Here is a 23,635-nt window from a genome sequence, read left to right on the forward strand (position 1 = left end):
TGGCAAAGGTCTGAAGTCACTTAAAATGCCTTTTGTGTTATTTCAATGGGAAATGAAAAGCACATTTTAAATAATACCATCCAAATATATTTTAACAAAATATTCCTGGACATCATCCTCTGAACATGCTGATCCAGAAACAGCGCTTTTCCAACATCCTCCTTCTTTGCTTGACCTAAATCAGGGCATTTGCAATTCTTCCAGTTAACTTTTTTGAAGAAAAACCATTTGAACATTCAAAATAAAGGCTTAGGTGTAGGTGAGAAGCTATTAGAAGCTGCAGCCAGCTCAGTATTTTTACTTAAAATATTCACTTTTTTTCTGGTACAGTACTATAAACTTGATTTATCTAATAGTGCTTTATCCTTACTCATCTCATGTTTACTTTTTTAATGAAAGCCAAAGCATGTGAATTATATACCTTATTTGTTATAAAAATGGAAATTTTAGAATACTGCATTCATAGATAAATGGCTACTGAAAGCTGAAGCCACACAAAAAGTCATTAGTAGTTTATGGCTGTTTAGTGGGCTAAGTGAAACATGTTGGTATTCTCAGGCTAATTCCTCTCCCTCTTGTCTTCCCCAACTGCAAAATACCACAATTATCCTTAATTGGCATTCTTGTTGACAGACTCAGACAAAACCCAAGGACTGATGGCCTAGCCAGGGGTAATCAATTATTTTTTTTGTCAAGGTCCAAATTTCTTGGTCAAGGTACAGTCAAGGTCCAGACTCCAAAGAAACCTTTTTCACACCACAATAACAATAATGTAATAATAAGTAAATAAAAAGATTTCGTGGTTCGTTCAAAAGCATCTTGTGGTCTGCATTTGTCCCATGATCTGCCTATTGACTATCCCTTGCCTAATCCAAAGGCTGCTGATGTCAATGAAAAGATTCCCAAATGACTTCAGTGGGCACTTTGGCCAGCATAGCATGTATGACTTGGGAGGAGTTGGAATAAACTATACTGGCAAAAGCATAGCTTTGCCCATATAAGTTGCATCCACAGTAGGAACACTTTACCAGTATAGCTACAACAGCAAAGCACTTCTATTGTAGACCTGGCCATATTCACCAAGAAGGTGAGTTACATTACAGAGACAGCATAGGAAGCTTGCACTACAACCACCTTTGCTATTTCTGTTCTGTGAATGACATGAGGACTTCAGTCTCCTAGGCTGTCAGGCTGGCACATTTCCAAAGCAATGAATTCATTTTTTAAAAAGATTGTGATCAGGCAAAGAGCTGAACCTTTTTTTAGTGATCTGGCTGGTTTTAAACAACTAAAGTCATGGGACTTCCATTATTTCCCAAGGGAAACTATTCCACAATCTAATAGATCTCAGTGTCAGAGAGATTTCTGGATATTCAGATGTAATTCATATGCATGAATTATGAGCTCCTGTTGACATCACATCCATTGCGGCATTCTTATGGCCTGGTTCCTTTAAAATTATATGCGCTAGTTACACAGGGTTTCTGTGCACTAGGGCAAAATGCCTTTTTAAGGTTCATACATTATTATTCAATTCATTTACACTTTTTTCTCAATGAGAGTGAACAGCTCTCAGTTACACACCCCACAAGTGCACAATCCCGAATGGAAGTGGAGTCGGAAGAAGGATGAGCACACAAAAATAAAGCTGCCCTGTGAAAAACACGTTAACTCTTTTATGCAGATATTTACATTGGTATTCAGATAAAAGAAAGTAATAATCGATATAACATTTGGTACAACACATTATGTTTATGAAGTCATTCTTCTTACAGAAATAAACCCTCACATATGTATTTTTAAGGCTTTGTTTTCAGTTTTTACTGATTTTTACAAAAAAATTCTGGGGTTTTGCAAAAGCTATTATTCATTTTATACTGATTTTCACCTGAATTTTGGACCACTCAAATACATGAAAATACTGATTATGTTAAGAAAATCCAATATATTAATAGACAGATGTGTTTGTGCTAATAATAAATTAATCTAAGCGCAAATATGAGGCTGTCTGTTTAAGTAGGACAATATAGTGGAATACACACACACACCAATGCATGTGCATATGTGTACGTAATGTTAATGTACAGTTCATGAAATAAACCACAGCATTAAATTGCTTTTACTTTCAATACTTTTACTTTTCCCTATTTGTTGCTTTTTTTCTGTCCTCTGGTCTCCCAATATTAATGCTGATAATTACCCAGAAAACTGTGAAGTTAATTACTGGCACTGATTTTCACCTGTTTTTTAATGTTTGTAATAGACACTGATAAGTTCCCAGGAAATTTTAAAACAAAATGAAAATCAAAAACAAAGGGCCTTGTTTATTTGATAACATTTCAGACCTGACCTAAATAGAAATCAAGAAAATAAAAATATGAATCTTAACAAAAGGGATCCTGAACAAGAAAAAGGAGAGAGCTACATTCCACAAATGATGACCCAGCAGAGTCAAACAAGGAACTGAACCAATGAAGACAAGAATGGCGAGGAATTTAATATTTTCATCTTTCACCATTAATGCTATACGTGAAACTAAAAAAAGCTAAGACAAGTTATCAAAATCCACTTTGCAAATGTTATGTATTAAAATGACAGTTTCCCAGCTTTCCAAAGGCAGCTGTCTTCTGTTTTATGAAAAAAACGTTGAAAAAAGTCTGAATAGTGTTTCACTTCCTTGCAAAAATGTGATTATTTTGGTGAGAGTTTCTTGTGATGAGAATATTTTTGCTCAGCTACAGGAACTTCACCATCCTCTCGGTAATCCATTTGTACAAAATCAAAAATATCACAATATATACAGAAACAAAAGGAATACTTTTTGAAGCAAACAACCAGAAACACACTAGAGTTCATTTGCATCTCAATACATGCCTCACTCCCATTAATACTACGTGAATTCCAGTCCAATTAAATGAGAATAAACACATTAATTTTACCTGAAGTCATGCAAGAAACCAAAAACCACATTTGCAGTGAGGATGCTATTCATTCAACACAACACATACAAGACAATTTTGCAAGAAGGCTGTTCCAGATAGCTGGAACTGCAGAGAAGATTCTCTCACAAGCAGCGTCCAGACTTAAAGAGAACTGAGTGCTAGAGGAGTAAAGGGAATTGGAAGCATATCAGGTCTGTAAGACTGGAGACAGTCCAAGAAGGATTTTACGACAAGGGTCTTGATCTACTTCCAAGCAGGTAGCAGTACCTCCAGGAGTCATCAGCTTTAAATTTTGAACAAGGCTCCATAGAAGCCTGCCAACAGAGCCTACTGTGGAAACATGCTAAATAAACTTACCTCCTTATTGTCTAAGGAGGACCAGCTGGATCACCTCACTTTCTGGGCTGAGCCAGTCATCTCTGAGTTCCTTCTTTCTACAGATTAAGGAAAGGTTGCAAACAGTTGTGTCCTTAGCTTTGCTCCAGATTGACTTTCCACCACTCAGGGCTTGACAATTCATGGCTGAGCGTAGGCAGTGAATCTGACCTAAGGATAGTCATTTTTAATTATATCTTGAAATGATGAGATGGCAGTGGAATTTCTGCTTATGGAGGTGGTTCACACTTCTTTGTACGTCTGAGAAGGAAAAGCAGCAGCATTCCAGACATGCTGGAGTCTGGAGGGCTAGGAGTTCAGAAGGCCATAAAGAAGGAGGATATAGTAATCAAGAGGAAATGAAACCATGGATAGAGATGGAGTTACGGCAATGGTATGTATAGGCAATGTTGTAGAGATGGTGAAGCAAGATACGATGCCACATGGAATATGGGAAGAGATGGGAAGTCCAGAGTCAAGGACAGTGTCAAGATTATGAATAGGGGAGGCAAACAGAAGGTCTGAGCCAAGAAGATAAATAGAGGGAACTGAGTAATTGGAGGATGCTTTGTTTGTCTAAGAGAAGCATTTTTGTCTTTGAGACTTTTAGCTGACAGAAGATGAAATGAAGTCACAAGGTTACTTGGTCAAGCCAGGCACAGAGTCATTAAAGTTATCAAAAGATAAGAACAGTTGAATACCATCAGTGTAAAAGTGGTAGCTAAGGATACTGTAATCAAAAAGACAAATACCTAAGCTCAAGGAAGAGTGCTGACATTTCTTGGAAATTATTTCAAATTGTACTGCAGGAGAGAATAATATTGAAAACACAAATAAAGCATGCATTTTGACAGCTCGCTGTATTTTCACTCATTCTCAGAGCTCCATATTGCTCTTAGATATGCAGGAGTGCATCATTAATGGGAGTTACATGGTTGAATTCCCATGCATCATGCTCAGAATGAGAGTTGTGTGGCTAACCTATCACACACAAAAATTACTCCTTACTGACTTCATGCTTCGCACAGCTATATTGTCACTTGCCCATGTGGTGTAAACCTCTGGCCTGTTGGAAATTTGCTTGGTCACATCAAATAAGATCCCAAGTTCAGACATACTACTATATATGTGTTCCCCTCATATGAGCTTTTCTAAGTATTTGTGTCACTTCTTTCATGTTCGTGATCTGCTGTTTTGAACATTTTAAAAATGAACTAAATATATGGATGGAACAAATAGAAGGAATTTACATTAAAACAGTTACATTTAATGTAATTATTACATTTATTTATTGAGGAGAGACAGTGTGTGTGTGTTTGGGGTGGTATGGTCACTACATCTATAGATCTCCAAAACATTTATTAAATCCATCTAGCAGAGAGTGTCAAGGCTTCTGCCTTCATAATGTGCCAATGCTTGTTCAAGCTTTTCAATGCAGTGCTGAAACCAACCTCGACACAGCACTGAAGCAAAAGCCCTGGTACTTGAGACTACGGAATGAATGGAGTAAGGTATTTGACATTTATCAGGGCTGCCAAGAATTGCTCAGCAAGCTAAATTTGTGATGTACACATGTGTATGATTTACGCATGTTAATGATAAATACAAACTTGAGGACATGTCAAGAGGTTTAGTTCAGCCCTGCTCCCCACTTCACCACCACCTTTTATTTTTCAATTATAAATCAAGTGTGTGTGTGTGGGGGGGGCCTCTAGCAGAAAGAAATCCTCAAAACTGCTCTAAGCTTATTTTTAAAAAAGCAAAACCTCTATAATGGATGAATTCATTCAGGGGGAGAGTTTTAAAGGCAGAAATGGCATTTAGACACAATTAAAAATGTCTCCCCAGAATCTTAAATGGAGATACAAAATCCACAACTGATGTTATAGAAGTGATCAACATGGGCAAGGAAAAACTGAAGAGGAGTTTTCAGGAATGGATAGGAAAAGGTGGCCAAATGTTTACAAATATGTCAAGGGCAAAGAAACTCTTTTATTGACCCCTCAAATAGAAGGCTTGCCATGGGAATCAGCACTTCAAATCCACTCCAAAAGAGTAGAAGGCTAGAGAATGCTGTGCTTAGTGAGTAAAGGAAGGAAAAAGTATTGTCATGAGTGGGAAAAGTTGATGCAACAAATTTTCTGTAAGCTGCCATGGAACATAGAAGGGAAGAGAAAGCAGCATGGTCCAATGGACATGGCACAGGTTGGGGAGTGAGGAAACCTGGGTTCTTGAATGCTGACTTTTGCTGTGTGAACTTGGGCAAGTCATTTAACTGCCCTTTGCCTCAGTTTCCGTTTTCATAAAATGTAGAAATATTAATGCTTGTGCAGCTTTAAAAAGTGCTTTTAGAACTACTGATAAGGACTAAAAGTCGCTATATAATTACAAAGTATTATTATTTAAGATCCAAGAAGGTTTATAGTAAAGGAGACATATTAAAATTATATTCTGCATGAGCCAGAGTGGCAGATGCAAAAAGGGGCTGGACTGTGGAGGCAAATGGCCAAGGACAGCCTGCTATATCAAAATATGGTAAAAACACATACCATGTTACTCGAAGCATGGGTTACCTCACTGATGACATAACCTGGAGTGGAATTGAAAACACCAGAATGGAATTGATCTGGTGAAAGATGGAGACAAAACGCTACTTTTACATGAGTACACAGAATGAATTAAGTGATTAGCTGTGTATCATTATCAGTGAGTCATAGACACAGAGGAGAACAAATGTACAACACCCTCTAGATGTTGTGTGGTTGGCTGCTGGCATAAGGGAGAGTAGGTTCAGTCAGGGCAAAGCAGGATATTCAAATGTTCTCAGTCCATCACTTTTCTGTGTACAATGGTCCAAACACTGCAACCCTAAACAAGTAAGTCTATCAAATGGTCAGGTAGAAAACAGAATGGTAATTAAAATAAGGATGAAGTAATAAGAAAGAAAGGACTGGTCCTTTTGAAAGAGAGAGAGAAATAAAACTCTCCAATCCAATGTCTTTCTGAATGCTTCACTGTCATCCTTTCTTATACATCACCTATGTTACTACACTTTGGTTGGACAAAGGATGTTGGTTTTTAAATTGTTTTAAAACCCAAACTGGCATACTTATTGAGCACAAATATTTTACTGCCCACAGATGTATTTGCCAATACTTTCAGTGCTCATCAAATCCTCTTTGTGGTTTTAACTGTATGATGTGTTCCTATTTTGAGAGCTTAATAAAAGTTCCAGTTAATATGTTATTGAAGAAAGAAGTACTGATGTGAAAGAAAGACCAGCCGCAGTTTAACACCAAATGGAATATGCCCTCTAAGCTTTCAGAAACATTTCCTAATATTTTATCCATTCATGTTTTAAAGAAGAAAATCCTGCATTGAAAGGGAGGATTCACTGTATATCCAGAAAACTGTAAGATACCGTCTTCTCATCACTTCTCATCATGCAGATGAATATATTACAATTCAAGAAATAGCAAAAATAAAAATAAAAAACAATGACTGCATCATTTTTTAATCCTGTGTAGTCTATGTTCAGGTAGCAAGAAATTTAATTCCAGTTGGACCAGACTCTTGTGATCTTTTTTTTCTTTCATCTAAGATTTATTTTAAATGCTAAGAGGTATTACAATAGAAAAGCATGTATTTTTGCCCTGGTTTACACCCATCATCCTTACCATTACAACAAGACAAAAGCATTAAAGTAAAATTAATCATGTCAAAAGATTTTAGCAAAAACAAATGAGACCATGCATAAAGCATCGCTTTGTCTAGTGTGAAGTCACGCTCTGATTAAAAACATATAATGAAAGTGAAAGTAATACATCATTGCCTTAGCAGTAGGGTTTTTTGGAAGTGCTATGCAAGTCTGCACACAAAAAAATCTTTATAGGTTATGGCTTTTGAAACTTACAATTATTATAGTTTAATTTTAACACATGAAACATTGGGTATTTTTAAAAATTCAATCAATCTTAAATGTTACAGTTACAAAGAAAAAGTAAGGTGGTAGTCTAAAACAGGGGGATTCCTGGTAGGTTTTATTGTTGATAATTAAAATATAAGCAGCAGCAGCAGCAGCAGCAGCAGGCATGGGGATGTGATACTGAAAGAATCATTTTCAATGCCCACCAGGTAGTTTACTCAGTTTAAAGGAGTATTGAGAGGGTATTAAATGATGAAGCACCCAGCAGCAGGGCAATGCTTCTGCTGCTAATTGGGGCCACTGAACACCTGTCAGTTCAAGATTAACTAGTGCTACTGATAGCAGTAGTAGCCTATTTCTGCTATAAGACACAGATAACACCCAATTACTTTAAAGCGTGTGTGTGTGTGCATGCATACATGTGAGAATCTGGGTGACTCAGCAAAGAACAGTTTACTGTATTAAATGTGTTCACTACACATTACCATGTACCTTGTAAAATCTTCTAATGTGCAATAACAAATATTTCAAGATATATAGCATTGTGCATCCATTTATCTCAAATTAGAATTGAGCCCATTGAAGGTAAAATTAGATGCCAATATATTATTTTAAAACACCACACTTCCCTCTCTCTCCTTTGTTCCCAGTCTAAGAAACAGCCAGGCTGAGAGAAGTACTAGCAGGGAAAAGGAGAAAATACACAATAGTACTGGATTGTAAAAAATCAAATGAGCGCATGAGCCATAACAGTCTTGCTTACAGAGGATGACATTAAAATCGGAAATGGGTGCACGTCTCCTCTCCTTCTCTGGTCCTATGAAAAAGGTGAGTTATTTTCCTGATACCTTCAGAATTACTCCCATTAGTCCTGATGCATTAGTTGCTTTGCGAAGCCAGGAACAGAGAAGGGGGCAGTATCCCTTGCCAATGGATCTAGTCATCTAAGTGTGAACAAAGCAAAATTTTTATTTTGCAAAGCTCTCATACTGAACAGCTGTGGTGCTCAACCTGCAACTCTTTTCATACCCCTGAGTATCGTGGTTTTTGTCTGTGGTTTCCACTGGATGATATTCTTGCTCTGCTTCTACCTCACATAAGGCACCTCATGGAGCACTGAGCAAATGGACTGGTGCAAAAGCCACCCCGTCTCTGAGAGGTGAGGGTAATCACCACTTCCTAACAGGTTAACAGGCCCAGTTCAAGAATATCTGGGGCTCCTTCCTGAGCCATTTGATACAGTCTCTGAGTTGCAGGATTTTATTTGCTATCTTCTCTTCCCATCCTCACCTGCCCCATGCTCTGATGACACACCACTTCTAGGAGTGAAGGGAGAAGAGGGGAGAATAGGTAATATGGACAAATCAGGGTCCAAATTCTGTGCATATTTATACCAGTGTAAATCCTAAGTGACTCTTAAGAAGTCAGTGGCACTTGTTAAGATTTACACTGGTATAAATGAGCATGGAATTTGGCCTCTGGGGAGTGGATGAGGGATGTTAGGAAAACAGCTGATGAAGGTTTTCTGTTAAGGAAGAACATCCATTGTATCTCAGACACTGAAGAAATAAAGAGGGAGAAATCCTGAATCTCCATGGGGCTTATCATCACAGCACTCTGTCAGCATGATGCAGCTCATGCTCCACCCTATGGTTCACTGCAGAATGAGCAGTAAATTTTTCACTTCAGCTGATGGTGTCGTCATGACTTGGGCATGCCCTGTGGCTCTGGGATGGGCAGCATTGTCTGAATCAGTTCTGCTGGTAAGACAGATACAGACGAGGACCCTTTCCTCCCTCCCTAGCAGTCAGGAATTGGGGTAAAAATAGGAAAACTGTTTTTTCAGACACTATGCACTAGGACAGAGTGGGGGAGAACCAGAGAAATATTCCTTTTCTAAGAACCAAAATTGTGGGGTACGAATAAAAGAGATATTACAACAGAAAATAAAGATGTCACAGTGTACTGCAATATTTGTTTCATGTTCTGCAACAAATATAGATTGACACTGTCTGTGATAACTAAACACCACTATACATGCTGATACAATGCCACGACTGCAATGCAATGTCAGGGTGTTGTGCTGTGATTACTTTCTGGTTCTCTCCAAATCCATTAATTTATGATATTCCTCTCCTGCTCTTCAAGTTTATGTACCACGGTTCTGTAGTGTTAGTTTATGTTTTATGGAAAGATTCAGAAGAAAATTCTACTCACCTTTCCTTGTTTCCCTTGGTTCCTGCATTTCTCTGTGGTGAACTAGGTAGTGGTGGTGGTGGTGGTGGTGGGTTATAGAATTTTAAACAGCTTAATGGCTATTTCAACCTTTCATAAGGGTTTTAAATTGTTACCTTTCATTATTTAGGGGGTATCTGTAATATGTTCTAAGAAGATGTCCCTGTTACATTTGACCTTTTCCACTGTGCAAATATTGATTTTTTTGTGTGTTCCCAATACGACATAAGATGTGTCTTCACTGCACAGTTAGCTTGAATTATAAGTTGAGTGTTACCCCTAACTTGACTCGTGTCCACACACACAAATCTCTACTTCAAGTTAAGTGGTGCTTTAAAGCTCAAGGTAGATCACTTGCTGACGAGTGTGGGGGGCTGATGCTTGAGCTAGCAATGCAGAGGGGATGCAAAAGCTGAGTTACAACTCATCAATGGTAATCCAATCACTCTGCTAATCCGATCACTCTGTGCCGCTAACCAAATCACTCTGTGTAACTCCAGTTTGTTTTACAGTCTGGTCACTATCACTCAAGCTAGATTTCAAAAAGTACTATGCTAGCGTGCACTAGGGAACTCTGAATTCACACCAGCAGGGTCTACACGGACCAGTTATTGTGCATCACATTAGGGCGCACTGCAGCCCCGTGCAGACAAGGCCTCAGATAACTGCTTGCTAGAGGGCAACAGAAAGAATATGCTTTATTTTGGTAAGCTGCATAAAAATAGTCTTTAAAAACTTCTTGAAGTTCAGAATGATACTTTTTAAAAAAATGGACACTAGTCCAAATTCATCCTTTGCATAACTCAAATTCAGTCATTTTAATTACACTGTGTGTGAACTAGAGCCAATTAATTTAGAATCTGAACAATTTTCTTTACCGGAACATACATATAATATTAGCATGGTTCAATTTTTCCCCAAACTAATGGATAGTATCTATTTAAATAATCAGCTGCCAAATTTCATTCCTATAAAAGTGTATTTGCAAATATAAGTAGATTCAGGACACTGACTAGGTCCTAGATCAGGGGCGGGTAAACTTTTTGGCCCAAGGGCCACATTGGGGTTGCAAAACTTGATGGAGGGCCAGGTAGCGAAGGCTGTGCCTCCCCAAACAGCCTGGCCCCCGCCCGCTATCACCCTCATCCCACTTCCCGCTCCCAGACTGACCCCCTCAGAACCTCCAACCCATCCAACCCCCCCTCTCCTTGTCCTCTAACTGCCGCCTCCTGGGACCCCCTACCCCTAACCACCTCCTGGGACCCCACTCCCTTTCCAACCCCCCTGCTTCCAGTCCCCTGACTGCCCTGACCCCATCCACACCCCCGCCCCCTGACAGGCCCCCTGGAACCTCACCGCCTGTCCAACCCCCCCATTCCCTGTCCCCTGACTGCTCCCCCCAGAACCTCCACCCCATTCAACTGTCCCCTGATCCCTGTCCCCTGACTGCCCCCGGGCCCCCCCGCCCCTTATACAACCCTCCGGCCCTGGACCACTTACCACACTGTGCAGAGCGTGCAGAGCAGCATGTCTGGTTGCTACGAACATGCAGCTCCACCACCCAGAGCGCTGCCCATATGGCGGCATGGCTCTGTGATGGTGAGAGGGCCGGGGGGAGGGGCTGGGGGCTAGCCTCCCCATCTGGGAGCTCAAGGGCCAGGCAGGACGGTCCCGCGGGCCGTAATTTGCCCACCTCTGTCCTAGACAGTGAGTATGCAATGAAATAATATCAGTCATTCAGTTGTAGGCCAAGAACTTCAGTCAGGAATCTCCTACTCTACAGAGAGCTTTAGTTCACTTGGGCCTCACTGTGAAGTACTGTATTTTACAAAACAACATCAGAAAAATAGATTACTTCTATCTTATAAAAAACATTGTTTGTACTGATTATTATTATTCTACGGATTTTTCTTAAAAATAAACTGTCATGATAAAAGGCAATATCATCATAGTTTTGATGACTGAAATGTCGTTATTGACATGTCTACCAGAACGGAGTGATAAATGCAGACTTTTCTAGACTGTAGTTCATATCTTCTCTTTAATATTGCTTTTCTTACACAACATCATCTACTACTAATTCAGAGTATTGGTACCTAGGGAGTCTTCTTGTTGTAGTTCGTAGATTATGCCAGTTTAGTTTCACTGTGTAAACCAGCTTGAAGAAGCATTATTTCAAGCACTGCATCTCATCTGTCTTTACTTTTGCTTTGTCTTAAGAACAAAATACTCTTTTGACTTCACCTTATTAAAAGATTTTGTATAAAAGTATAGAATTTTGTAAAAGATGTTTCATTGTGAAAACTGGAAATCCAGGTTTTACTAGCTGTCCAGTTTAAGAAGTATGGCTTCGATTTATGGCTCAAAGTTGTTCATTTATTATTTTATCTATACTGCCTTGGTTAAAATTTAGTTTTATTGACCACTGCAGCCAGTCTAACCACAAGGGGGCAAATACACACACAGCCTGCTGCTTTCAAGAAACGGATTTGATTCCATGACCAAGTTAGAGTGGGAATTGTAACCAATATAACAATAAGTTCCAAATCTCAATGCTTGAGGCAAAACACTTGCTCTAAAACACAATCACCCTTTAAGAAAGGAATGGGGTGAAAAATTCTATACATAAAGCCTATAAGCACTATTTACTATAACTGATACATACCACTAATATGCTGTGAGCAATGGATGTAGAGGACAATGGGCGAAACTACCTTTAATGACTATGGACAAGACATAAAGGCTGAAGAGGGAAACAAAAGTGCAAAACACAACAGATAGTGTGTTCTAAAAGGCATTGGTTAGCCAGAGAGCTGAATCTGAGAAATTGCCTTCAACTTCACATTATTTTTAAAAAATACTAGCTTATATGTGTTGCAGTATGAAAGCTTTGCAAGTTTACTTTTAAAACTTACTAGAATGATTTTAAGCCAGTTTTAATTTAGGCCTATTCCATTACGAAATTAGCATCTTCTGCAATCTCAATTTATTGCTCCATTGTGAAACCTCTTGTGATACATAAACAAATCTCTGAAGGGAAACAAATCAATAAAATGTCTAATTTAATTAACATGGTTTTAGATTCATCAAGACAACTCTACAAAAAATAAACCACTTACTTGTCAGTATTTTCCATGTCTTCTTTTCATCATCATAATACTGAACCAAATTGCTGGGTAGCCGGTCAGGTCCGGGAGGCAATCCTCCGACCAGTAACAGCATTTTCTTATTGGAGCGAATTCTTCACCCAAAACAAGAGAAAAGATGAATAATTACATTATTGTAGAGTATTTTTAGTGGCTACAAAATCATAACCATCAAAAGAATGTTCACTGCTTGCAGTTTTCTATTTCATTTTTTGTATTTCTTTCCCCAATCATGTCTCAACAATTTTTTGAACCAAGCAGAAAAATGATCAGAAAAGCTGCATATCCCTCTACTCATGGAATAATAAGCTTCCTTTATGCAATTTGTTAGAGGTTCATTCTAGAACGACCTTTTTCTTATATTATCCCTTTAAATCATCACTCTTTACAGATGAATACACATGAAATGCTCTGGAGTTGTACTAAGGTTAAGCATTAAAGTTGCATGTCAAAAATCGTATTAGTCAAAATCGTTATTATAAGCCATTCTACACTCAAAGAACCTTGAAAAAATTAAGGTTATGCAGAGAGTTTGTGAGCCAACTCTTTAATCATACACTGAACTTAAAGTACTACAGTTTAGTACAATTAGTAGCACCAGGCAAACAGTTATGGGTTAAACGCTAACTTACATGTACTTTTTTGTTTGTTTAATTTAGCCCAGACTCCTGCTTTTCCATTCCCCTCCACCCCCCCATTTTCTTTGGTCTCCCCCTGTGCACCACTGGCTATAGCAACACCAATTGGTAAAAATGAGACTGTGATGTTGCTGTGAGCCTCCCCAGAGTGGAGCCCTGCCAATGCTTGCTACTGATCCAGCGGCATGAACCTGCTCGACTGTGCAAAGTCACTCTAATTCCCTCTCTCTGTTTTTCTACCTTCTCCCCCAGGGGGCAACCACTGAAAGGAGTGACTACCCACCCATCAAGAGCTGGCAATTCGCTGCTATTAACCGTGACCGTGATTCCCAATCTGCTTGGCAGTTCTTAAGAATAGGACTGCAATGTCTCATATGCAGTAAAAGCGGTTATATGCACCCTGGCCTCCACCACTATACCTGATGAACGTACATTTCTTTGCAACATTAAGGGATTTAGCACAATTGTACATGAAGAGAGGAAGTCAGTCCTAGACCCCCAGATGAGTTCTGATGCTTTAATAGTCACTTAACATATAACTTAATTTCTATCAGTCACCCTAAGACTGAAAATGATAAATAGAGAACCCTGATAAAACAATTCATTCTATATATGATGGTGATACAGCATTTTAAAATACATCCATACTATTTATTGTCCATAAGGGACAGCATGTTTGCCATAATACACTCTTGCTATACACCACTGCTTTGTTGAGCAGAATGGTGTTATTGGCACTAATTTAGATATTTTTAATGAACATTTCTTGCAAGGAAAGCCAGAGAACTCCATTAATCAAGCTCCATTATTACTAAATTGTGTACTCACATCAACAGGAGGAACTCTGTGCATAGAAACTTCATTATTAGTAATACACTCCAGTAGAGGGAACCTTATCACTGATGTCCATACATTGTTTTTTTAAAATACAGTTTATATTATTATTTGGCAAGACTGTGATTGTCTGACAGACTAATTTAAATTTATGTTCATACTGTATCCCATTAAAAAACTGTGCAAAATAAACTCTAGCAAGTTTTGATTTTCTTTCAATATTGGTTGCCTTTAGATATGTGCTATGCCACCTGATTTTAATCAGAGGGGGAATGTACAATAGGAGATTCCATCCACATTAAGCTTAGGAATCAATCCTTTTGGATGGTACTGTGAGATGCTGCTACACAGAGTATGATTATAGTTCTAGATATTTGGGAAATACCACAACATATCAGAAAGACAGATAGTGGATGCTATAACAGATAGCTTTATTTATTCTGAAATTAATTAAGGCTTTTGTAAGTTGTCAAATTGACAGCACAGGAAATGGAAACCCACAGAATTTATAAGCATGGATAATGACAGAGCAAGATTCTCCACTGTAGTACCAATGTGCTTGAACCCTGATTTGGAGGGAATCATTCATGGACAATTCAGTCTTTGGCCTATGCACCAAAACTTCTATTTATTGTCAAATGATGGTTGTTACCAGTCTACTAGACTCCATATGTAAGTGAGATCAGAAATTGGCTCACAGTCATTGCCAGAAGTGTCCAGATTCAAACTATGACTTAGCTGTCAAAGCTTCCATATATGTTACCAATTCCCTGAGATATTGAGTTCTTCCAAATAAAGACTTTTAATGAAAGTATGTTAGATAGAAAATATGCAACATAAGTGAATGCAAAACTCTTTTTTGTGACTGCACATGTAACTAGAGGCACAGCAAACTGGAGACATGTTAGTTACGCATAATCATCCCTAAGGATAGAGAATAAATTGTTTATTCCAACCCTCTTGTGTTACATGTTATAGTTATATCACAATCAATTCTACCTGTATTATAAAAATGTGAACGCTCTTGTAAGATCTAGTTGATAAAGGAACATATTTCAGTTTTCAGCTTTCATCTAATAAACCCCTTTCTCCTCACAGCATAGTGAAAAACCAATGAACAAATAAGGCTTAATGGCTAAGGTGCAAAATGGAATGTCAGACTTAACTTTGAATTTCAAGACTTTGGCAGCATGCAATCCACCCTCAATTTTATTTAAACAAAACCCAATTTGTATATTTACAGTATCCTAAAGAGGGAGTGACACATCTATAAAAGAAATATTTATTTTTTAAATGTTTTAGTCAATGAGGTAAATAAGAATAGTTTTATAAAAGTTCATATGAATTCAATAGCCAGGATCATTTTGAGGAAAAGCATCTGGATCTTCCAGATAATTACTATATGTTTTTTATCTAAAATATGCACTATTAATTGATTTATGTTCAGAAACATTCCAATGTATTGGGTAAATACAAGTGTCTATATTTCTTTATAAAGTATGTTTTATTGGGTTGGTAGACTAGATTCAAAGGTGCTTTTCTGATTTTTGGAGTAAATGCATCTATTCTAGGTTTTGAAATATGTATTTTTATTTACTAGATCATACTATATCCATGTTTGATATTATATCCAGCAATAGTATTATAGCAGAATGTTAACCTATACGCACATATTAAAACATGATACATGTGAAAAATCTCACAGTTCATAGGCAGTTCATAGTAAATTAAATAAAAACAGTATGATAAAAGCATAGTTTAAAGCTCATGTGATTTGCTAGCATAACCCTAAGAGAGATATTTTCCCTATTATATTGCTACTTATTTGTTATTTTGGTAATATGCAATGATCATCTGAAACACTTCAGATTACAACAGAAACACTTTCTTTTTATATTCTATATTTCATAGCATTGTATGTCACATGACATATTAATAGGATCATGATTCACGTTCACGCTAATATGGCTATTTATATTCCCTGATACTCAGTTAATACAAGTAGATCCCAACCTGGGAAGGTTGAAATGTTGTTGACTGTAGCAGGCATACTTGTGTAGTATTAAAAGCTGATATATGCTACTCTAAGTATCCTTTCCTGTAAACGGTTTTTGATACCCAAGATCCAAGGGGTCTATTCTCCCCGATGCAGACACATAGTTCTGTTAATTATTATTATTATTTTCCATGATAGCTGCTTCGATATGAAAATCTCAAAACACTTAAGAAACCTTAATTAAGCCTCAGAGAACCCCAAGCCATGTGGAATTTATTTTACCTATTTCAGGGTGTGTAAAGTGAAACAAAGGTATTTTAAGGCCAAAATTTTAAAACTTGGATGTCTCAAGCCACGCACAAAAGCCTATATATTTAAACATCTATATGAGTAGCCTGATTTTCAAAGATGCTGAATTCCCACAACTCCTACTGACTTCAAAGGAAGCTGCAAGTGCTCAGAATCTCTGAAAACCTGACCACTTATTTAGAAGTCTACGCTAACTTTACATTCACAGATTGAAAATTTTAGCCCAAACGCATGCCTATATGGCATTCTTCTTTTGGTGGCGTGTTCAGTACACAAGTATAGACACCCTAGCATAGGTATAACTGCAGTAGAGCCAGTGATGCACAGCTTAGGCAAGTACAATGAAGACACGCCTGATGGGTGCAGGTATGTACATGAGTACATATCCTGCATGGCTCTACTAAGCCATACATCCCCATCTCCACTGCTAAAAATAGCAGTGTAGTGTCCTGCTGCCTCCTTGCTGTTGGAACCTTTCCGCTCTGCAGGAACAGACTTCACCAATAGGGAAATGCTGTGACAGGAGGAAGACAGGGAGAAAGACTCAGGCAGCTCCCTGCTATTGAGCCTTTCCCTGATGCAGGTAAAGACTCTGGCAGCAGTGAAACGCTTTGGCAGGGGGGGTTCCCCAGTGCCTCCCCCTGCCAGATCCTTTCCTTGCTGCAGTGAAAGATTTTGGCGGCAGGGAGCTACTGAAGCCTTTCCCTGATGCCTGAGTATTTCACCAACAAGTGCAGCTATCCACTGCACTGTGGACTTTTCCTGCTTTTCAGAATGGCATGAAGTTACACATATCCTACATACTGCCCTGCCAGTCGTGTGTAAAATAAATGTAGTCTAAGTGACTTGCTCATGGTTATGCAGTGAGTCAGTGATAGAGACAGGCACAGAACTCAGAAGTCCTGACACTCAGTCCCCATCTAAAGCAACTATTCAGTCCTGCCATCTCCATGTTAAAGTAAAACAATACCAGGGAAAATATCTTCCTTGCTGATTTATTTTTTCTGATTAACCACCCCCTGTTGGGCTTTCCTCATCTCTGTAACTACTGATAGCAGTTCAGAATTCTCTCTGTTGGGGAAGAAAGGAAAATCCCACCTATTCCAGGTCTGAAAGATTTCAAACTGAATAAGAAAACATCATATTAATTAATGTTTAAAGAATAGATTGGAATAAAATACAGAAATATCAGTCTAACAACTCTTTACACATGTTGTGTATGCCATTAAAAGTAATGAAGAAAACTGCATTTTAGGGGGGATCCAGATTGGTGGTTATGTTAATCAAAGAACAGAAATTAGTAGATAAAAATGTGACCCCCAGTTCAGTAAGCCATGATCTTTATGAACATGTTTAAATCCCATTGAAGTAAATTAAGTACTTTGCTGAATGGGACCTATATAGGCCAACCTAGCACTATTCAAAATAATAAGTAGTAAGAGTCCTAAGAAAATGATACTGGCAGAATGAACTGGGTTAGTTACCAGTATAAACAATTATTTTAAGGCTTAGATTTGACCTAAAAGTTAAAAATACATTTAAATATACAGCCTCATTCAGCCGTGGTGTTAGTCCATTAGTTTAAATGAAGTTGCCCAGGGATTAGTTTGGCCAACAGTGTCCATGACAGTTCTTGGAAAACTTTTTTCCCAAAAAGATGCATCTGAATGGAACAGTGGCCAGTTCATAATGCCCAACAAAGGTCCGAACAGAGAATCAGATTGCTGCACTGCAAATCTCTGCTGCTGCTGTGGCCATCCTCTTGGCCCAGGTTGAGGGTATTGGTCTTGCAGAATTTGCAATAAATCCCTAAAGAACCACCTTGCCAAGTTCTATACAGCCTTTTTTAATGCAAGATATGAGCCATCTGAAGATTGTTTACTTTGATGCTTTTTGTCTTCTGCAGTTTAGATGGAAAGACAAAATAAGTTCTGAGGCTTCATCAATCTCTTTTTACTCTTTATGGGCACTTTGAGAACTCTTTTCACAACATGTTTACATCACAGCTTTCCTTTTTCATGCTCTGGTTTAGGGCTGAAATTTGGGAGGATTGTCTCTTGTGGCTGGTAAATTGACGTTGGACATAAGTGGCAGGGATGTTTTAAGAACTATCTTAATGCTGGGGGAGTGCAATATAAGGTCTTCTAAGGCTTCTAAGACCCTCTCATTTCACAGGTAACCATGACTAGAAACATTCATTTGACAGAAGATACCACGATACAGAGGTTCAAATGTGGGCATACTGACAGTTTGGAACACCAAATTTAAGTTTTGGTTTGGATACAAATTTCTGGATAGGCTTTATTAGATTCAGACACCAGTTGGGGAAGTATATGTGTCTGGGATCTTTTATCTGACCCTAAGATAACTGAGAGACACGGTGGGCGAGGTAATATCTTTTATTGGACCAACTTCTGTTGGTAAGATAGACAAGCGTTGTAGCTACACAGAGCTCTTCTTCAACTGGCAGAACAAGGGTCTAAACTTTTAGAGTACTCAAAGTGTGCCCTAAGGACACACCCTTCTGTAGGAAATCTGGGATGTGGGGAATAATTTTTTCTTAGGGTCGCTGTTTTTGTCTCATGCCAATATATGAATTTTAGCCAAATCCTGGAGTTCCCTACATAACAATATCCTAGAAATGATTTGGTTAGAGCAACTTTTTTTCCCAGCATATTCCTTTCCTTAGGAGGAGGCACCTGTGAGGAACTGAATGAGAGTCTTGTCATTCAGTTTGATGCCACGCAGATGGCATATACTCTTTCTGTTTTTATTCTCTGTATAGGTCTGCTTAGCAGAGTACCCAGAGACAATGCATATATTGTAGTAGAATTAATAGCTACATCTGTCTAAGCCTTCATTTGGTGACTCCAGGAAATAACGTTTTTCCCCTTCATTTTCTAAGGAGAGGAAGGGATGATTGGGGATTAACATGCAGACTATTTGAGGGATTGGGGATCTGGGACAGGAAATGATGTATGACGTTAGGTAGAGGTTGGGGGAAGTTAACAAGTTGGGGGAGTGACCTGTTGTGGGGATTGATGTCTGTTTGTGATCCTCTTGATCTATTGAAATGTTTTAATTTTTGTCCAGCACACAGAGCACTGGATAAGTACTTCATAAATAAATAAGACACTCATTCCTAGAACATTTTTTGAATCTCTGTCTTGTGATTGACCTTGGAAGCAGATGTCTAGCTTGAGGTTGACTGTATCAATGAGAAATATGATTGAAGATTTCACGATTAAAGCACTATGGTGACTGTTGATGAGGTTGCCTGCTAACCATTATGCTTTTTTTTATGTTTGTTTCCTTTTATGTACATTGCCTATATGATTATCAAGGGAATTTCCACTCACGCTATTAAGATTAATGATTCCTGAGGTGACCCAGAGTACCTTTCAGACTTTTTTACTTGGTTTCATGTTGTTACTAACGTGATGGTTTCTGAGTTTATTCTGAAAAGTTAAGATAGCAGGCTTCTCTGTTCTTAGTTCCAGGACATTCAGATTGAATATCTTCTTATTAGGTGGTTAGATCGCCTGTGTTGTTATATGGACTAAGTATGGGCTGCTATCCTTGAAGGTTGTCCTCCATTATTACTGTTTCTCTTGGAAACATCCAATAATATCCTTTTCATCACTGTCTCCTTACATTGCTAGCTTATTATTCATGTTGACTAGAGATTGGTACCAGTTCTTCATAAAGAATCTCTGCAGCTATCGCATATGGAATCCTGCCAAGCTTGTTATATCAATACATGAAACCACTGTTTCTTGTAGCTTGAGTTAGACACTAATATGTGCTTTCTTAGCGCGTGTTCCATTGTGAATAACCAGCCAAACGTATCTTCTTGAATCTTTCCTCTGTCAAAGGCATCTCTCATCTTGTGTCACTATGTTGAAACAAGCTTTTTTTTGTGGAAATTCATTATGAATCCATGTTTCTGTATTTCTGTTGCTGCAGAGTTAGTTGCTTCCTATACTTGCTCCTATACTCCTATGATTATATCCACACTAGAAAGTCATCCAAGCACAGGTATTTGTAAATTCACTGAGACCTGAGTTTTGCAACCATGTCTACTAATAATTCAATGAATCCCTGAGGCACTCAATGAGATCTCAATTGAATGAACTTATACTCACAATGTTTAGCTTGGTAAGTGAGAAATAGAAACCTTCCATGCCAGTTTTTTTGGCATGTAGACCTTTGAAAGATCTATGAATGTTATTAAGTTTTTTGATGATATGGGCTTTTGCTTGATTACAATGTTGGAAGTATGTGTCAGGGTCCCCACAGCTGAACCCAAACCCAGAGCATTGCCTTCAGACACATCCTTAAACCCTGCAGCAGGGGAGAGTTCCTGGCTGCTTAATAGTGTTCCATGCCTGCAGCTATGTTTCTGGTTCTGCTCCCTACTCTCAGCTTCTTCCCTGCTCCTGCCTCTTGAACTGTGTTCCTAGATTCACCCCTTGTTTTCTCTTGGCTCAGAGTTCCAGATTTCTGCTCCTGCCCCTGCTCCAGCTAATAATCTGGTTCTGATGCTTGAATTTTGATTCCTGGCTCTTGATAATGGTTCACTACCTGGACTTGGTATCTCGGCTCCTGATTTGGGCTCTTGCCATTAGGCCTGGTCACCTCTGCCCCACTAGGCCAACCTCCTGCCCTGATCATTAGGTAAGACTGACTACAGCCTGGTCCCTAACAGTATGTGGCTGTATGGCGTACTCTACCTCAATTTATTCTTTTCTGCTATCTGTGCTTCCTTTTCATTAGGAAACTGAACTTAGGAAATGAGAAATGCTGCTATCTCAGTAGAAGTGATCTTGGCTTGATTTGTCTCCTCCATTGCCTCTGTTCCTAAACATGTTTCTTTTGTATCCTGAATTCTTTCTAAAATTTCTGCCTGAGTCCCACAGGAGCTCTAAAAGGGCTGTCTGTTCCTTTAAGGTTGGTTATCTTCTTTTCCTCTTGGGTTTCTAAAGGAAAGACATTTTTATTTATTTATATTTTTTTGTCTGCTGCATCAGCTTGTACTTTTCACAGCTTCTCCCTGAACAGTCTGCTTCTTTCAAACTTGGCAGGTGATAATAGTTCTTCAAAGTTGGCTGTCTGCCTTCCAAGGACACAGCAAGAGATATCTACTAGCAACAATACTGGGTGCCATGGTCCTTAAGGGAAGTTTCAGGAGCCAGTGATTATCTCAGCTATGAAAAATGATGCCAAAAAGTATTTTGGATGATAGATTTTAACTTCCTGTCCTTTTAAACTTCTATATATTTTACTTTGTTACACTAAGCAGGAGCTGGATGGCAAAGCCAGTGATGAGTAGAGCTAGATGGGAAATGGTTTACCAGACAGATTTCAAAATTGTTCCCACCCTGAATATTGACAGAAAGTCAAACTCAAAAAATTTTAGTGAACCATAAATAATAATACAAAAAAAATCAGTTCAGGTCAATTGAAACATTTCATTTTGAAATCTTTGTTTAGAGACTATCGAAACGTTTTATTTTGATTTCAAGTGGAGTGGAGTGGATTTCTGAGTAGAGAAATTAATTGAAACTAAACCATTCCTGCCAAAAGTTTTGGTTTCAACAAATTAGCATTTTCCAGAGAAAAAACCATTTTGCTGAAAAATTCCCAACCACCTCTACAGTGGACTCCAGCCCAAAATTTCTCCTAAGGGGCCCCACTAGCTTCCCATATGTTTCTTCTTTTGAAAAGACATCTTGTTGTGCAGTAATAATCATGGCCTTTGTCAGGGATGAAGCTGCATTCACTTTTTGGGATAGAGGGGGACTTCACTGCATTTTCTAAGAATTATCTGAACTATCAAATAGTGATCTTATTTTTACTGGGATTTTCCCTCATTGTGTGTTTAACAGAACTCAGATCTCTTTCTTGGGGACAAACATTAGCTGTTGATTTTATTTTCTATCTTCAGCTTTTCCTCAGAAATATCCAGGTTGGTTATCACTCTTTTGAATACAGAATTGAATGATTCTACTGAGGCTGACCTTTCATTTACAATAACCAGTAATTACAGATTCAGAATTTCAGCATTCTCCTTCCTCCATTGAGGAACTTCTCTGCCTTCAAGATCCGTGTACAGAAGGAAATGTGCATGAGGCTATCCTCATTCAGCCATCCTTACCTCTGCCCTCCAGGGGATCGGGATGCATGTTGGGGAAAGGGCAGCAGAAGAATGGATTGGGGGTGAGCAATCCCACTCAGAACACCAGTACGGTTGGGGAACATGCACATCCTCCTCCCTCTGGCTCCACAGTACTAACATGTAAAAGATAATACAGCCTGCCTCTGCTTGTTCCACGAAGCCTCCTCACTGATGGGGCTCCTCCTTTAGGTGAATTTCTGGGGCAACTGCAATTACAGCAGTGTTCTCAAGGAGTGGGTCACTGTGGGGAGAAAGCCTCACTGAATGACTCAGGTGGACCACCTAAGAATCCTCAAAGCAGGTTTCATGTGGTAGAGGATAAATGCACATCCAGCCCCTTCCATACTGAATGACTGAGGAGTAACCCTGTGAAGAGATTTCCACTCTCATTAGCACCTTCCCAGGGAGATATTTTATTTTTCTGCTAAAAATAATGGGATCAGAGGATGTGGTTAAAAAATCTCTTTAGCAGAGGACTTGATCAGAGATTCAGAAAAGGGCTTTTTTAAAATAAATAGCCTATACTTCGTTGATGGTCCCCACACTGGAGACCATCAAAACAGACCTTGGAATGCTGTAGGAGATGATGTGTTTCTCCTTGCTCACAGTACAGCTGGGCCTAGAAACTGGATAGCACTTAACCCCACTGTATTTGTGAAGCATTTCATCATCTCATCTGTCTAATAATGATCCCGCTGAAGAATTGTCCTGACCCACTGTTTAAGTAGCAGTCCCGCTGGAGTCTCAGTATCCCCTTCCACAATGGTCAGATCTTTAATCCTCCCTCTCTGTCTTGGATATATTAACATACCTACGCTTACACTTTGGATGCACAAATGGATGCACATAAGGCAACTGAAACTAATTAGGATTAAACTGACTATAGTTCTTTGGTTCATTTCCCTGCAGCCTCCAATGTCAGTCTCTATTCGGCACCTCAGTTGAGAGAGTCCTGTTGCAGGTACAATTTACAGATATTAATTCAGGCACGTAAGGCACGTAAGCCTACTGAAGTCAATGGAAAGCCATGATCCAATTCCACTAAAATCCATGTGAG

General features: G+C 38.7%; 1 protein-coding gene across 1 annotated transcript in view; it reads right to left on the bottom strand.

The window, feature by feature from the left end:
• KLHL14 (kelch like family member 14) overlaps positions 1-23,635 on the bottom strand; it is an 87,518-nt gene that overhangs the window by 58,552 nt on the left and 5,331 nt on the right. Inside the window, exon 2 of the mRNA XM_050941994.1 lies at positions 12,597-12,718. Coding sequence (XP_050797951.1) covers positions 12,597-12,718 — 122 coding nt within the window. The remainder of the gene's footprint in view (positions 1-12,596; positions 12,719-23,635) is intronic.

The sequence above is a fragment of the Gopherus flavomarginatus genome, chromosome 2, assembly GCF_025201925.1.
Source record: "Gopherus flavomarginatus isolate rGopFla2 chromosome 2, rGopFla2.mat.asm, whole genome shotgun sequence".
NCBI classification, from domain to species: Eukaryota; Metazoa; Chordata; order Testudines; family Testudinidae; genus Gopherus; species Gopherus flavomarginatus.